General features: G+C 32.7%; 1 protein-coding gene and 1 long non-coding RNA gene across 2 annotated transcripts; both read left to right on the forward strand.

The window, feature by feature from the left end:
• Nucleotides 1-2950: 2950 nt before the first annotated feature.
• On the forward strand, nt 2951-4593 carry LOC145304509 (uncharacterized). The gene is made up of 3 exons (XR_013874102.1): nt 2951-3080; nt 3901-3959; nt 4533-4593. It is a non-coding gene; the product is annotated as an uncharacterized LOC145304509 (long non-coding RNA).
• A 419-nt stretch (nt 4594-5012) lies between these two features.
• On the forward strand, nt 5013-15889 carry LOC145304379 (protein Star-like). The gene is made up of 14 exons (XM_080146255.1): nt 5013-5043; nt 5166-5203; nt 6214-6257; nt 7460-7537; nt 8184-8245; nt 8761-8842; nt 9932-9978; nt 10201-10280; nt 11106-11135; nt 11417-11465; nt 12576-12707; nt 14181-14223; nt 14615-14666; nt 15787-15889. The coding sequence occupies exons 2-14, from the start codon at nt 5193-5195 to the stop codon at nt 15887-15889; spliced, it is 813 nt and encodes a 270-aa protein (XP_080002381.1). The 5' UTR covers nt 5013-5043; nt 5166-5192.
• The last annotated feature ends 54 nt before the right edge of the window (nt 15890-15943 follow it).

Genomic DNA, 15943 nt, shown 5'->3' on the forward strand with positions numbered 1-15943 from the left:
TTTCTTAAGGCAAGGGGCGCAGCTACTTTTTTTCTTATCTTTAAAATGTATTGTAAAAAGTCAAGGTTACTGTGGATATTAATTTAAAGAAAGAGGGGACAATGGACTGTTTATTACACTAGTTCCCAAAGTTTTATAACTTTACAACTTTGGGGACTGTAGTAAATTTTGATTGATTGGCTCATTGAGTTGAGTGTTCAATTGTTTCAACCACTATTTCTAATTTACAGAAGGTGTATTTTTGTGCATCATCATTGGGGATGTACATAAATTTAGATCCTTTAATTACAGAAGTGAGGGGACAATTGGCTGTTTATTACACAAACTTTGTAGTAACGTTATTCTTATTCGTTGGATTCACAACTTTGGGTACTGAAATTTTAATTGGTTGATTGATTAAATTCAGTGTTCAAATTTTTCAACAAAAAAATACAATCTACAGAAGAGGGAATTTTGTGTATCATCATTAGGGATGTACATCAATTTATCGGCCATTTTCTTATCCCTTTAGATCCTTGCATGAACTAGCAAGGATGAACACATTCATAGTAATGAATATAGAATATAAGTGGATATTATAGTAGGAGAAAGAGAGGGGTAGGTTTATGGTAAAATCCGCAAATGTTATGTGTTATAAGTAAAAAACAGTAGTAGAACAATAAAAAATTTATGTTAACTTTTTTTTTAAATTTTTTGTCAATAGTTCTTTTCAATAAGAAATACACATATTTAGTGAATATTATCGTTCTACTACTATTTTTAAGCCTTAAAACACACACCTTTACGGATTCTACCAGAAACCTACCTCTCTCTTTGTCATTAGTTTAGGTTGCTAATATGGACTTGATTGGTCAGTACGTTCATCCAGGAGGAGAGGAGGGGATCGATATTTTAGCCTGCTGCGAGTACGTCGTTATTAGAGTACATAAAAATCTTACGTAACATCCAAGTAATACTATACCGATTTTTTTATAATACTTTGTAGTAACGTTATTCTTATTCGTTGGTTTCACAACTTTGGGTACTTTTATTGAATTTTGGTTGATTGATTAAATTAAGTGTCCAAACGTTTCAACAAATAATTACAATCTACAGAAGAGGAAATTTTGTGTATCATCATTAGGGATGTACATCAATTTATCGGCCATTTTCTTATCCCTTTAGATCCTTGCATGAACTAGCAAGGATGGACGCATTTAATGGTCAGAACGTTAATCCAATAGAAAAGGGGTCGATTGGGTAAAGGAAATGTATCGTTATTTTAGCCCGCTGCGAATACAGCTTTGTTAGAGTACATGAAAATCTATTGTAGCGTCCAAGTAATAATACATTCATTTTATAATGTGTAAGCCAAGCTACACAAATTAATATTAAATAATTAGGACACTATTTAAAATTAAAATCTAATTTACAGACGCTACGTTGATAATTAAGTTTTGCCTAAAAATCTGAGAAATCATTTTCTTTATCAAGTTAATATAATACTAGAACAATTTACGATACATACATTAATTTTCTCATAAGATTGCAATGCTTTACCTTTTTGTTGCAGTAATCCTCCTAAAAGATTTGGAATCGATAGGACTATTCTAACATGCCTCAGTATCTGAGTTACTCATTATTTATGGGAAGGTCACTCCGTGATTACAGAAAAAAAACTCAAGGATCTAAAGGGATAAGACAATGGCCGATAAATCGATATACATTACCAATGATGATTACTCCTTCTGTAGATTAAAATTAGTGGTTGAAACGTTTGAACACTCAACTTAAATAACCATCAAATCAAAATTTACTGAAGTCCCCAAAGTTGTTAAACAAACGAATAAGAAACCGTTATAATAAACATTGGGGACTAGTTCCCCTCTCTCTCTCTGAAATAAACCTTCCTAAAGGGATCAGGGATCTAAAGGGATAAGACAATGGCCGATAAATTGCTGTACATCCACAATGATAATACACCAAATTACTCCTTCTGTAGATTACAATCAGTTGTTGAAACGTTTGAACACTCAACTTAAATAACCATCCAAATAAAATTTACTAAAGTCCCCAAAGTTGTTAAGCCATTTGTTAAGTTGTTTTTTCATCTTTCTCTATTATAAAAACTTCTCCAAAAAGAGCTCATCTTTGAGTACATATCGTTCCCAAATGACAGTATACATTTATTTTTATGCTTAGTAACACGGGGAAAGCCAAATTTTCAAAAAAATATTTTTCAAAATTTTATTTAAATGGTTCTACATATCTTTGTTGAAGACTTTAAATGCATTTTTTTATTTAAAAATCTACGAATTTATAAAAATTTAATAAAACTTTCTAATTTGTCAACCGTGGTTATACACGCAGATAGCTATAGTTATTTGTGCGAGCTTGCGTCCTTATTAGGGGATAAAGGGATAGTAATTTGGACTTAGTATACAAAATAGATTACGTCCAAAAGTGTTATTTATTAGTATAACTTTTTTTAAATGGGTTAAAGGGATAAAATAAACTCATGGCCACTTTATATAATAACATCAATGTATAACATGAGCTATGTATTTGAAGTATTAAGGAAAGTAGGAAAAAGTAACAGCTCGTAGTACCTATATCATTGGTCATTTATATAATATGACGTAATATTTTTCTCGTATTCATTTGAAACCGATTAATATTCGGTGGATTAGAACTGGTTTTCATCCATACGAAAAAAAAACTATGTATAGCTTTGTATTATATCCAGTTTTCTACAAATTTAAAAATGTACAATCATAAGCATCTCGGGGCTTAAAAAACTGGTTTTATTCTTATAATTGTAAATTTTTTTTCCGTAGAAAGCTGTTTATAATATGATGCACTAAAAACTGCTCCTCTATGAAATACTTTTTTTACAACTTAATGATCCCTTTATCCAAGTATATAACACATATCAGTAGGGGAAAAAATCTCGTTTAGTTATTAGTAAATAATCAAAACCATGACTTTATTGACGTATACAAATAAGTTAAAAATTCAAAATACTTTTAAAATCTATGTGATTTGTTTTCTAACCACGTCTGGTTTTATGTATCTTAGTGGTAACTTTTATCTTTATAAAGGTAATGTTTTTTTATTTCTTTCTTGAATTATTTCTTTTACTTGACTATCAGTTTTAGTTATTATATGTACATTTTATCAGAGAGAGAGGGGACAATGGGCTGTTTATTACACTAATCCCCAAGTTTTATAATAATTTTTTCATATTTGTTGGCTTGACAACTTTGGGGACCTAAGTTCAGTGTTCTAACGTTTCAACCAATAATTATAATCTAAAGAAGTTGTAATTTTGTGTACCATCATTGGGGACATACATCAATTTATGGGCCTTTGTCCTATCCCTTTACAACCCAGCATGATGACATGATTTCACGGATCGACGCTTTTATTCATATTGATTTTTGAAATATTTTCTGCGTCTGAAATTTGCCTTTCATTGAACTATCCCCGCTTAAGTCCAATGCTTAAATATTAAATGAAGATTAGTTATTTATCGCATCGTATCATAGACAGAATTCTGCGGATATTGAAATGAAAAAATTGTGAGCTTAAAACTAATTTTGTTAGCCTTATTGGGACCGAAGGCCAGGACCAACAAATTTGTATTTTAATATTCGTGAAGAATTGTCTGTAATACGATTCTTTACATAATTTTTCTGTATGGTTGTGAACCGCCGGATAATAATTGGTTTCAAAGCCATACTGGAAAAAAAAATTACCCTATGTCCCAATTTTTTGATAGATTTAACAAATTTTTTTTGTTGATTTCTTTTGGGTGTGTGAAAATGAAAACCGATCTATCTAGCGGTTAGCGAGATCTTTTAATGAAAAACACAAAAACTCATTTATATCAGTAAATTATGATTATATTCTATTTTTAAGGTGATTATGTTTCTGATAATTTGGGAGTGGATTGTGATCTACACAGAAAATTATTACAAGTAAGCTTATTTTAACAAGCGAATCTGCTCTATAATTAAAGTGTGCTTTCTTGTCCGTTCTTCTGTCTGTTTATTTTGGTACAGCGAAAAGTGTCATGTGTGACGTCATAAAAATACGTCTAAAAAGGAAGGACGAGAGGAGAAGTGCCTTAACAACTTTGGGGAATTGAGTGAATTTTGATTGGTTGGTTTATTAAGTTAATTGTTCAAACGTTTCAACCACTAATTTTAATGTACAAAAGGGGTTATTTTGTGTATCATCATTGGGGATGTATAGCAATTTATGATTTTATCGCCAACTGTCCTATCCCTTTAGATCTCTGAAACAAAATACTGCATGATGGGAAGAAGCTTATGTTAACTAATTAAAAATTACGTCATACAATACAAATGACCAATAATAGGCCATTATACATTTTAGTTAATACAAATGTATACTGGCCTATCATTGGTCATTTGTATTTTACCATTGGTCAATATAAATGTATACTGGCCTATCACTGGTCATTTGTATTGTTTGACGTCATTTTTTATAAGGCTATTAGCCTATTTTGATGGTCCTCGTTTTTTTAGTCTGGAGCGAGTGAAGAAGAAATCCTCAAAAAATTTCAAGATTTAGAATATATAGGAAAAACATTTATATCACAAAAAAAATATTATATTATATTAAGGGGGAATGGAATATCTAGAGAAAAGGTGATTTAAACGAGAAATATAGAAAAAGCGGGGCTTTTGATTAAAGGGCTTATTCACCCTTCCCCCTTATTAAAAAAAAAAAAAATAAAGGAAGAGGAGGTTTCTTTGCATAACTCCTGCCGGTAGCCTAACCCTACATGGCCTATAACTATTGCACCCTAACCCTACGTGGCACCTGACCTAAAACAATAATCAAACAAAATAATAGTTGTAAATTTTTAAATATTTATAATACATTTATTTATTTGTTGCAACATATTTTTATGTACTCTAATAGAGTGCTACTTTCAGCTGGCTAAAATAATGATACCCACTATCTAACCCCTTTTGATTGTGATATTAATGTTTACATTTTCTAGAAAGAAAATTTATTCCATTTCTACATGAGGTAAATAAAATATCTATTTTCTTACAGGCAGGTGATAAAAACTATAGCGATTTCCCTGAAATTAGCCAAACCTAACCTAAATAACGATTCAACGAATAACAATTTTTTTATTTTTTTTCTAGGGGAAGGTAGTGAGTGATGAAATAGTTATGAAAAAGAGGTATTATTTATTGAGTCTGTAAATTTTTATTCTTTTCCCTTAAGGCTCATTGAGTTGTTTAAGTTAAGGAGGAAAGTAGAATTCGACCCTCCACTTTAAATCTTAGTTTTAATTTTTAGTAGCGAAGCTACTCTATAATTTGAAATGTCCGTCTGTCCGTCTGTCTGTATGTCCGTATGTCCGTATGTCCGTATGTCTTAGTTTGGGGGAAACGTGATTTTCTCGGCTCCTATAAATGATAAAAGGCTGAAATTTTTTGACAACATTCCCATTATTAAGGAGCACAATTAACTATAAAACATCAATAGCGATAGGACCGCTTTTTAGCAGGTTTTAGGCTATTTTTGTATTTTTCACATTTTTCTCCATATCTTCGGTGTTTATGGTCCGATTTCCAAAATTTTTTCAGTTATAGATATCAAAATTAAATTTCCTGTCGTTTCAAGAAAACATCAATGGTGGTCAGACTGCCTTTTTGCAGGTTTTTGGCTATTTTTATATTTTTCACATTTTTCCTCATATCTTTGGTGTTTATGGTCCGATTTTTAAAATTTTTGTAGTTAAAAATATCAAAATTAAATTTCCTGTTGTTTTGAGCATCCAGTATGTAATTTACTTTAACCGTCAGTCTGTTAGTTGTATTACTGAAATATAAATATTATGAAATTAAAACAAATTTTGAAAAGGTTTCGTGATTTATTTCCTAATATACAACTAATCTTTAAATTCTTATACATATTTTTATGCTTCGCTACTTATGGATGTTGTCATCCTTGTTTTTTATTTAAAGAGTGTTATATTCTGATGGTGATTTCTTATGGGAGGTAACCTTCCCAAATAAGTCTTTAACCTTCTAGGACCTAAACAAAGCTTCACTGTAAAGGTTAGCGATTTGCAAAATCCTCTGCTACAGGCCGACAGATATCCAATATATTTTATTATTATTAAATTGTCGACTATTTGACAGCGGCTAGCCGTTAGCTTGTATAATAATTATGTTTCTTTTTCAGACCTCTGTTAAACTGTCTAGATGCTGATGACGAATATCTATCATGTAAGTCAGTCAGGAATCTTAAGGGATAGGACAATATTTAGTCATATCCCCCATAATGATAAACAAAATAACCTTTCTTATAAATTAGTTTGTACCAATTAAGATTTAATAAAAGTACCTAAGGGTTTAAACCAACGAATAAGAGAATATATAACAAGGATGACAACATCCATAAAAGCGAAGCTCTAAAACGATAGGACAAACGGACATTAACACTTGTATAGTGTCAAAACTGAAAAATCAGAATATAAATGAATAAGAGTCAAAGAAAAATTGTGAGTAAATTAGTTTTTGATACAGGATAATGTTTATGGACATACTCACATTTTTAGGACTTGATAATAGCGTTGCTTTGCTTATAATATTGTACTATGTTGACCTAGGAATCAGTATATTAAAAATCAGAACAATCGGATAATTAGATCATATAAAAGTTTGTTGTTAAAAAAATAAAAAATCGACATGTTTAAATGGACGTACGGACATTATGGTAATGATTATAGAGTTGCTACGCTTTCTAAATCGTACCTATCTACTACAGGAATCACCATGCAAATTTTGAAATCGATAGGACAATTCTAACATACCTAAATTAATGAAAAAAGCTATCCATCTCAGACGGACGGACGGAATGACTCTAATTATAGAAAAGCTTCGCTTTAAAAATGGGTATCAGTATAAATCATAGGCCATTGTCCACTCCCTCCCTTTGAATTATGGACCATGAAATTCTAGAGTTGATTGGGACAAGCTCTACTATCCTTGTACCATAAACTATTCATACCTTATCCTATATTATTATCATAAATTGTATATCGATAGTTAAATTAATGAAATACATACTTTATAAAAAGTTCAGTGTTAGAGATCTTATAAGACAAAGAGACAGACTTGTAGACTTATATATATTCAAATACAGCCTTTTTCATATGAGAATACATTGAAAATTCGAATCATGAAAAGATAACGAAATAGTTTTTCTTCATATTTCTATCCCCTGCAGAGGGCTCCAACCCTGCGGGGCGAATATACTAACCTTGCAGGGCCATCATTAACATTTACCTAACCAAAAATAGCCTATCAATAGCTACTATGAAAATACGACGAAACACGCTACTTCGTTTTCTTTCTATAATCCGAAAATTCTAATAAATCGATGAAAAATTAATTTTAATTTTTGACATGTTTTTTTTGTTGTCCAGATGTTATTGGTAGAGATCTTTTATTACCCCCAGCTAAAAGAAGTCAAAAATATTATCTTCAAGTTGAAAAATCTCTAGGTAATTATTATTTTCTATCTATGATACAAAGTAGAACGATGTCTGTCTGTTTGTTTGCAGCAAAGGATCTCGCTAACCGCTTAACCGATCGGGTTTTCCATTACAGGGTAGCTTCTCAAAGGTCCCGGGAAGGTTTATAAATATTTTCTTGGGGGTTGGAACACCCCCAACCCCCCATAAAATGAAAAAAAAAATTTAAACTAAAATTAAATAGTGGGGTAAACTACCCCCTCCCCATCCCCAAAGAAATTTCACCCCCTCAATTTTTTTTTATTTTTCTTTTAAATCTAAAATACGAAAAATTAGTTTGATCAAACCTCTTGGGGCAAAGCCCCTGGAAGCTGGGGACAAAACCGCTAGTTCTTTTAGAAAAGTAACAGGATGTTTGTGAGTCTGTCTATACCAAAGAATCTCGATAACCGCTTCTCATAGTTCCGGGGAAGTTTTAAACCTTTTTTTACTTTTTAAAAATTTAAAATTTACGACAAATCGAAAATCGTTACTGTAAAACTTTGGGGACTAAAATAATCAACAGCCCATTGTCCCCTCTATCCCTGGACAAAACCCGAAAGTTTTAAAATATTTTGGAAAAAAAAACAATCTTTAGAGTATCAACTTTTATTCATTGATACTGATTAAAATTTAGAATTGGAAGCACACCCACAAGCCCTGGATGTTATGGAAATGGTTTTCCAATATCAACTCAAGGTCTGTTTTTAATCATTAATGTTAGAACTTAATTTTATTGGGGTGGGGGGGAGGGAGTTATTTCTCTTCGGAGAGTTTTAATATAAAGTAATACCATGCCATGACTCTAAAGGGATACAACAATGGACGATAAATTGTTATACATTCCTAATAATAAAACAAGATTACTCCTTCTCTATACTAAAATTATTGGTTGAAATGTTTTGACATTATATAATTAAAAGTTTCTATGCCAACAAATAAGAGTGGTTATAAACTTTGAGGACTAGTGTAATTAACAGCCTAAATAAAACTTTCAGGACCAGTGTAATTGACAGCCCAATGTCCCCATCCTCCCTGACCATACCGTTCCACGATCTTAAGCTACAGACAAACACCCACACATAGCCAAATGTCCTGTTAAAAATTAGTCCCCAAAGTTTTATAAAAACGTTTTCTTATGGACTTTAGGGAATTTTGATTGATTGGGTCATTAAGTAAAGTGTTTAAACGTTTCAACCACTAATTTTTTTCAGAAAGGTTTTTTCGTGGAGGCAGGAGCAGCTGATTGTGAACTATCAGAGACGCTTCCCTTGGAATATAAATATGGATGGACAGGTACAATATCTATCTGTCTATCTATCTATCTATCTATCTATCTATCTATCCATCTATCATGGAGGCAGGAGCAGCTGATTGTGAATTATCAGAGACGCTTCCCTTGGAATATAAATATGGTTGGACAGGTACAATATCTATCTATCTATCTATCTATCTATCTATCTATCCATCTATCGTGGAGGCAGGAGCAGCTGATTGTGAATTATCAGAGACGCTTCCCTTGGAATATAAATATGGGTGGACAGGTAAATATCTATCTATCTATCTATGTATCTATCCATCTGTCGTGGAGGCAGGAGCAGCTGATTGTGAATTATCAGAGACGCTTCCCTTGGAATATAAATATGGTTGGACAGGTACAATATCTATCTATCTAACTATCTATGTATCTATCTATCCATCTATCTATCTATCTATCTATCTATCTATCTGTCTATCTATCTATCGTGGAGGCAGGCGCAGCTGATTGTGAATTATCACAGACCCTTCCTTTGGAATATAAATATGGGTGGACAGGTAAATATCTATCTGTCTGTCTGTCTATCAATGTATCTATCTATCCATCTATCGTGGAGGCAGGAGCAGCTGATTTTGAATTATAAGAAATGCTTCCCTTGGAATATAAATATGGATGGACAGGTACAATATCTATCTATCTATCTATCTTATTATTTTGAAACTGATATCCCAAAAACTTTAAAAGGTTTGAAAATCGGACCATAAACACCAAAGATATGGAAAAATACGCAAAAACTTTAAAAATGGCCAAAAACCTGCAAAAAGGCAGTCTGACCGTCATGGTTGTTTTCTTTAAACGACGGGTAATTTAATTTTGATATCTATAACTGAAAAAAATTTGAAAATCGGACCATAAACACCAAAAATGATGGGAATGTTGTCAAAAAATTTCAGCATTATATCTTTTATAGGAGCTGAGTAATCCCATTTCCCCATTAGCGTTACGGACTGATTGACAGACGGACTGACGGACAAAGTGAATTATAGAGTAGCTTCGCTACTGAAAATATGTACGACTTAACTTTAACTACAATGTTTTATTTTTAGATTCTATATTCCCTTTTTTAGGTGTTCTTATTGAGCCTAACCCGACATTTTTTGAAGAATGTAAAGAGGTAAATAAATTAGGGATCTAAATAGATAAGACAATGGCCGATAAATTGATTTACATCCTCAATGATGATACACAATTTACAAAGTTACCCTTTATGTAGATTACCTATATCTGTTTATCTAGCAGCCTATCTGTCTGTCTGGCTTTCTGTATATTTATCTTTTTATCTAACCATCTAGTAGCCTATCTGTCTGTCTATTTATTTATCTATCTATCTATTTAGGTTGGAAGAAAAGCATATCTGATGAATAGCTGCATAGGAACCCTGAATACACCACATTTCTCCTCCTTCAACTTCTATACGTAAATGTTTTTTTTTCTCATTAATTTAGACATGTTAGAATTGTCCTATTTATTTCAAACTTTGCATGATATTTCCTATAACATATAGGTACGACTTAGAAAGCGTAGCAACTCTCTAATCATTACAAGAAAGTTTGTACGTCCATTAAAAACATTCATTATTAAATACCTATATTTGGAACAACTTAGCATAGGAACCCAGAAAACACCACATTTCTCCTCCTTCAATTTCTATACGTAAATGTTTTATTTTCTTTAAGACATGTTATAATTGTCCTATTTATTTCAAACTTTGCATGATAATTCCTATAACAGATATGTACGACTTAAAAAGCGTAGCAACTCTGAAATCATTGTAAAAAAGGCCGTGTGTCCATTTAAAACATACTGACTTTTAATACCTATTTTTGCGACAACTTAGCATAGGGTGAAAGAAGATGTGCTGCATTTTAATTTCCAAATGTGTACGCAATTTCCGCGGTGTTTCCTCATCCTAACTAATATTTACTACTAGCTAAAAAAGCTTCAAACTTCCAAAAACTTCTAAAAAAATGTATTAATCGTTTATACGTTCAAAATTTTGAAGCTTTTTTAGCTAGCGGTAAATATTGAGATAGGTTGAGGAAACACCGCGGAAGCTGGGTACACATTTGGAAATTAAAATTCAGCACATCTCAAAGAATACTCATCCCTCATTGGATTAAAACTTTGGGTACTTTTGAAGAATATTGGTTAGTTAGTTGAAAACTAGTATTGTTCAAATGTTTCAACCAATAATTTTAAACTACTTCAAATAAAAACTTTAATTTACTTTTTATTTTTTAGAGCTGGACATGATACACATACAAACACAACGTAAGTTATTTTCTTTTTATCTTTTATATTCTTTTAACTTTAGAAAATACTAGCTGCTGCGTCCCTAGCAATTAGAGACTAGAGACATGCAGGGGAAATGATGGAAATAATAGCCTAAATCTATCCCAGGACCTATGTTATTCCTTCCTTAAATGAAGAGCTCAATCAGTTCAGTAGTTATTGTAATCTTAATCTACAGACAAAAAAACCTTACTACTTTATATAATAGGATACTCTTTAAACTAAAAAAAATTTAAATTGAATATTTTTTTTATTTTCAGAGCTATGGGAGGATTTGCAAATAAAGAAAACAAAATCTATAATGTTGAGGTGAATAATTAATAAAAATTTTGTTGTATAGTCCCTTTCGTGGCAACGCACCTTCAGGGGCGATTATTCGTATTTTTCACTGTAGCTTTTCTCCTATTTCTAGCCCCTGCGGGGCCAAAGGCCTAACGCTGTGGGGCAATCACCCAATCTAATAGCACCTAACCTAACCTGAAATAACCTATAAAAAGCCATTTTAAAAATACGACGAATCACCACTTAAGGGGCGTTGCCATGAAAGGGAATATTCCCAAATTTTGTATCATGGAAAGAAAATGAAGTAGCGGTTTTCGTCGTACTTTCACAGTAGCTTTTGATAGGTTATTTTAGGTTAGGTAGATGTTAATGATTGCCCCGCAGGGTTAGAGCACCCTGTATAGGGTAGAAATAGGATAAAAGTAACTATGAAATACGACGGAATCTGCTACTTTGTTTTCTTCTCTGTATTTACTACTAGTGGATACTCCTCTAGAGGTTTCTGGTGTCAATTGAGAAAAGAGGAGGGGGTAATTCGACTCTCCACCTTTAATTTAAGTTTTGAATGGAATAGGTAAAATTAAAATTTATATGGGTTCGATTTTCAACTTTAAGGTTGATTTATCTTGAAAGAAACGCACACCTGTAAAATGTATTTTTAATTGGCTTAATTGATTTGATTGTTAAAAATTCATTTGAAGGTATTTTTAAAGACACTTTTAGTCACACTTTTGATACTTAGAGAAATATATTAGATAAACCCGTTCGTCGTCGGGGAATGCTAGGTTCGAATCTTGGCCCGACACTGCGTCATAACTTAAGACATTGAAATGGTTTTTCATGCTGGCATGTCAAGTTCACGAAGTAAATAGTTAGATTACAGGGGAATTCCTTGGCCCGAAAACAGGCACAACTCATTACCATGCACGGTTAGGATTCTCAGACAAAAGTCGTGCAATCAAAGGGTTGTTTGTCTGTCAAATGTTACTAAACTTAATATCCTTGGGTGTTAGAGTATTGTATCCCATTTAAAGCGGATGATGCTCTGGATTCTATGATAATCACTTAAAAATCGAAGGAAAATCTCACCCTTACGAGGTGAGGTCAGGTAAATCTATTTGAAAAAAATGTTTCTAGATCCAATGTTACCCACTGGAGTCCATCCTGGCAGCCCTCAACAATCCCACTGTCAACCTGTTTGTCCTAGACATTGAGGGATTCGAACTTGCCGTGCTTCGGGCCATCAATTGGGACAAAGTTAATATAGAGGTACAAGGCCCTTTGTAGTTGTAGAAAATTGGAAGATTATGTGTAATAAAAGTTGTCGCAAATATAGGTATTAATCAATAAGTCAAGGAGGAAATAGACATTCAGCTGTTTATTACATTAGTTCCCAAAGTTTTATAAAAACGTTTTATAACAACTTTGTGGAATATTTGTGGAATTTTTATTGGTTGGTTTATGAAATTGAGTGTCCAAATCTACTATTTGTAATCTACTGAAGGGGTAATTTTGTGTATCATCACTACGGGCCATCAACTTGGACAAAGTTAATATAGAGGTATAAGTCAGGGAGGAAGGAGACATTCGGCTGTTTATTACTCCAATCCCCAAAGTTTTGTAACAATTTTGTGGAATATTATTGGATTTTTATTTGTTGGTTTGTTAAATTGAGTGTCCAAATCTACTATTTGTAATCTACTGAAGGGGTAATTTTGTGTATCGACATTGGGCATGTACATTAACTTACTGGTCATTGTGTTATCCCTGTAGATCCCTGGGTTTTAAAACCTGTTTGTATTGGACATTGAGGGATTCGAACTTGTGGTACAATGGCCGATAAATTGATGTACATTAGGGTGGGTCGATTTTGGACATTTTTTTTCTGAGGCCAAAGCGGGGATCTGCAAATGATTTGTATGAGTATAATACACCTCTGGATGATTTAAGATTTATCCTAAGTCTTAAAACCGCTGACGACCAGACATTCAATTGTATAGCTATTTGTAAATGGGAGTCAATTTTTTTTTGAATCAGGTTAATTTTATCTGTTGCATATCCCCTCTTTGTCTAATTCCGATATGAACCCGCCCTAATGTACATCCCCAATGATGACAAACAAAATTATGCATCTGTGGATTACAATTTGTGGTTAAAACGTTTGGACACTTAATTTAATGAATCAACCAACCAAAAATTCAGTAAAAATCCCCAAAGTTGTTGGTCAAACGAATAAGAAAACGTTATTATAAAACTTTGTGAACTAGTGTAATTAAGACAGTATGCGGTCATAACACGTAAAAATGTAAAGAAAAGCAATTACATAATAAACATAAATTCATAAAATATCTAAAATGTATCAAGGATCAATAGTATGTAAGTCGTTTACGAGATCTCGCAGGTCAAGCATGTAACTTATCTATAATAAAAAGTTTAAAATAATTTGTAACAAGTGGCTAAAAACACTCCTTAAATGGACAACACACATGTTTATTACACCAGTCCCAAAAATCTTATAATACAAACGTTTTCTTACTCGATGGCTTAACAACTTTGAGAACTTTTATTGAATTTTGATTGGTTGGTTCATTAAGTTGGGTGTTCAAACGTTTTAACCACTAATTGTAATCTACAGAAGGAGTTAATTTGTGTATCATCATTGGAGATGTACGTAAAGTTATCGGCCATTGTCTTATCCCTTTAGATCCCTGTAAAATATAATTATGATTTTAAATGTTTTAGGTCCTTTCTGTAGAAATAGAACATGCAGGAGAATTTATGAAAGGTATAGTAATTAAATATTATTTAAAGCGGTTAATTTAGACAGGTTAGAATTGCCCTTTTGATTTCAAACTTTGTATTATTTTTCCTATAACAATTTAGAAAGAGTAGCAACTCTATAATCGTTACCGGAAAGTCCGTACGTCCATTTATAAAAGGCTGATTTTTATACTTTTTTGACAACAATTTTTCAGGTGATGTAACTATCCAATCCTGATTTTTGGAATACTAAAATATCTAAATAACATCGTATTACAGACAAAATTCCAAGAATATAAAAATAAAAATCATGAAATTAAAACCAATTGTAAATGCCTGAGTCTTTCATTTTAATATCCACAGAAAGCTGTATATAAAACGATACGATAAATAAATATGAAAATATTCCTTTTTAGATTCCTCGCCACAGATGATTGACGATCTTATGAAAAGCAAGGGTTATAAAAGGTAAATTTTCTTTTGCACTCAAATATTTAAAATCTATTTTTACACTTCTGTAGGGCTTTCTCCCTACCCCAATTTATAATAATAAGCAGGGGGGGCGGGGGAGCTAGGTAGTTTTTATTTTAACAAATTACTTTAGGCAAGGTCAGGTTAGGTTATATTGGGTAGTAGATAGAGCCGCTTGGGTTGCTTAAAAGGGAAAAAACCTCTTCAGCCACATTTTTCAATTTATTTAGAAAATATGGGGAAAGGGTTTCAGTGCTCTATAGAAACTTTGAGGGAAAGCACCAACATGCTATCATTTGTTCTGCTGAAAATTAGCCAACAATTATTATAATTCTTTATCAAAACGTATTATAGACAGTTTTCTGCGGTAAAAATCAAAATAAAAGTTATAAGATTAAAATTAGTTTTGATAATTGTTAGCCACGAGAGACCAGGGGCGTCAAAGCTTTTTATTTTGGGGGGGGGTAATTTGTGTTTGGGGGGGGGTAAAATGGCGCGCGAAGCGCGCCGCAAATTTTTTTTACCCCCCCCCCAAAATTTTTACCCCGGGGGTAAAATTTGCTTGGGGGGGGGTAATTACCCCCCCTGAAATCTGTTGGCAGGGGTAAATTTAGTAACCCCCCCCAAAATTTACCCCCGGGGTAAAATTTTTGGGGGGGGTAATTTAAATTTTATTAAATATATAGTACTAAAAATGCGCGCGAAGCGCGCAAAAATTTTTTTAATTAGAGATTTTTTATTTTGGGGGGGTATTTACCCCCCCAAAATTGTTTGGGGGGGGTAAATACCCCCTCCTAAATGGTTGGGGGTGCCTACGGCACCCCCAGGGTAGGGGTAAATTTTGAATGGAGGGGGTAAAATGAAAAAAATTTTGGGGGTGCCTACGGCAACCCAAAATCGTTTGGGGGGGGTAATCGCCCCATTACCCCCCCCCTTGGACGCCTATGCGAGAGACTAAAGGTTCTGGCTATCAAGACTTGTATTAATTTCATAATTTTTATTTTAATATTCGTGGAAAATTATCTGTAATTCGATGCTATACATAAATTTTCCAGCGGATATTAATCGGTTTTGAAGCCATACTGGAAAAAAAAAAACATTATTTGTAATTTTTTAGGTTCAGACACAGGAAGCGTAAACACCATTTAACTGGAGAAGATTTGGATGCCCTGTATGTCAGAAATGATATTGTTAAACAATATAATGTTGTTCAATTTTGAATAAATAAAATAAATTTTTTATAATAAATTTAATTTCCAATCAAGGATGATAAC

The sequence above is a fragment of the Acartia tonsa genome, chromosome 13, assembly GCF_053477335.1.
Source record: "Acartia tonsa isolate MP-2025a chromosome 13, ASM5347733v1, whole genome shotgun sequence".
NCBI classification, from domain to species: domain Eukaryota; kingdom Metazoa; phylum Arthropoda; class Copepoda; order Calanoida; family Acartiidae; genus Acartia; species Acartia tonsa.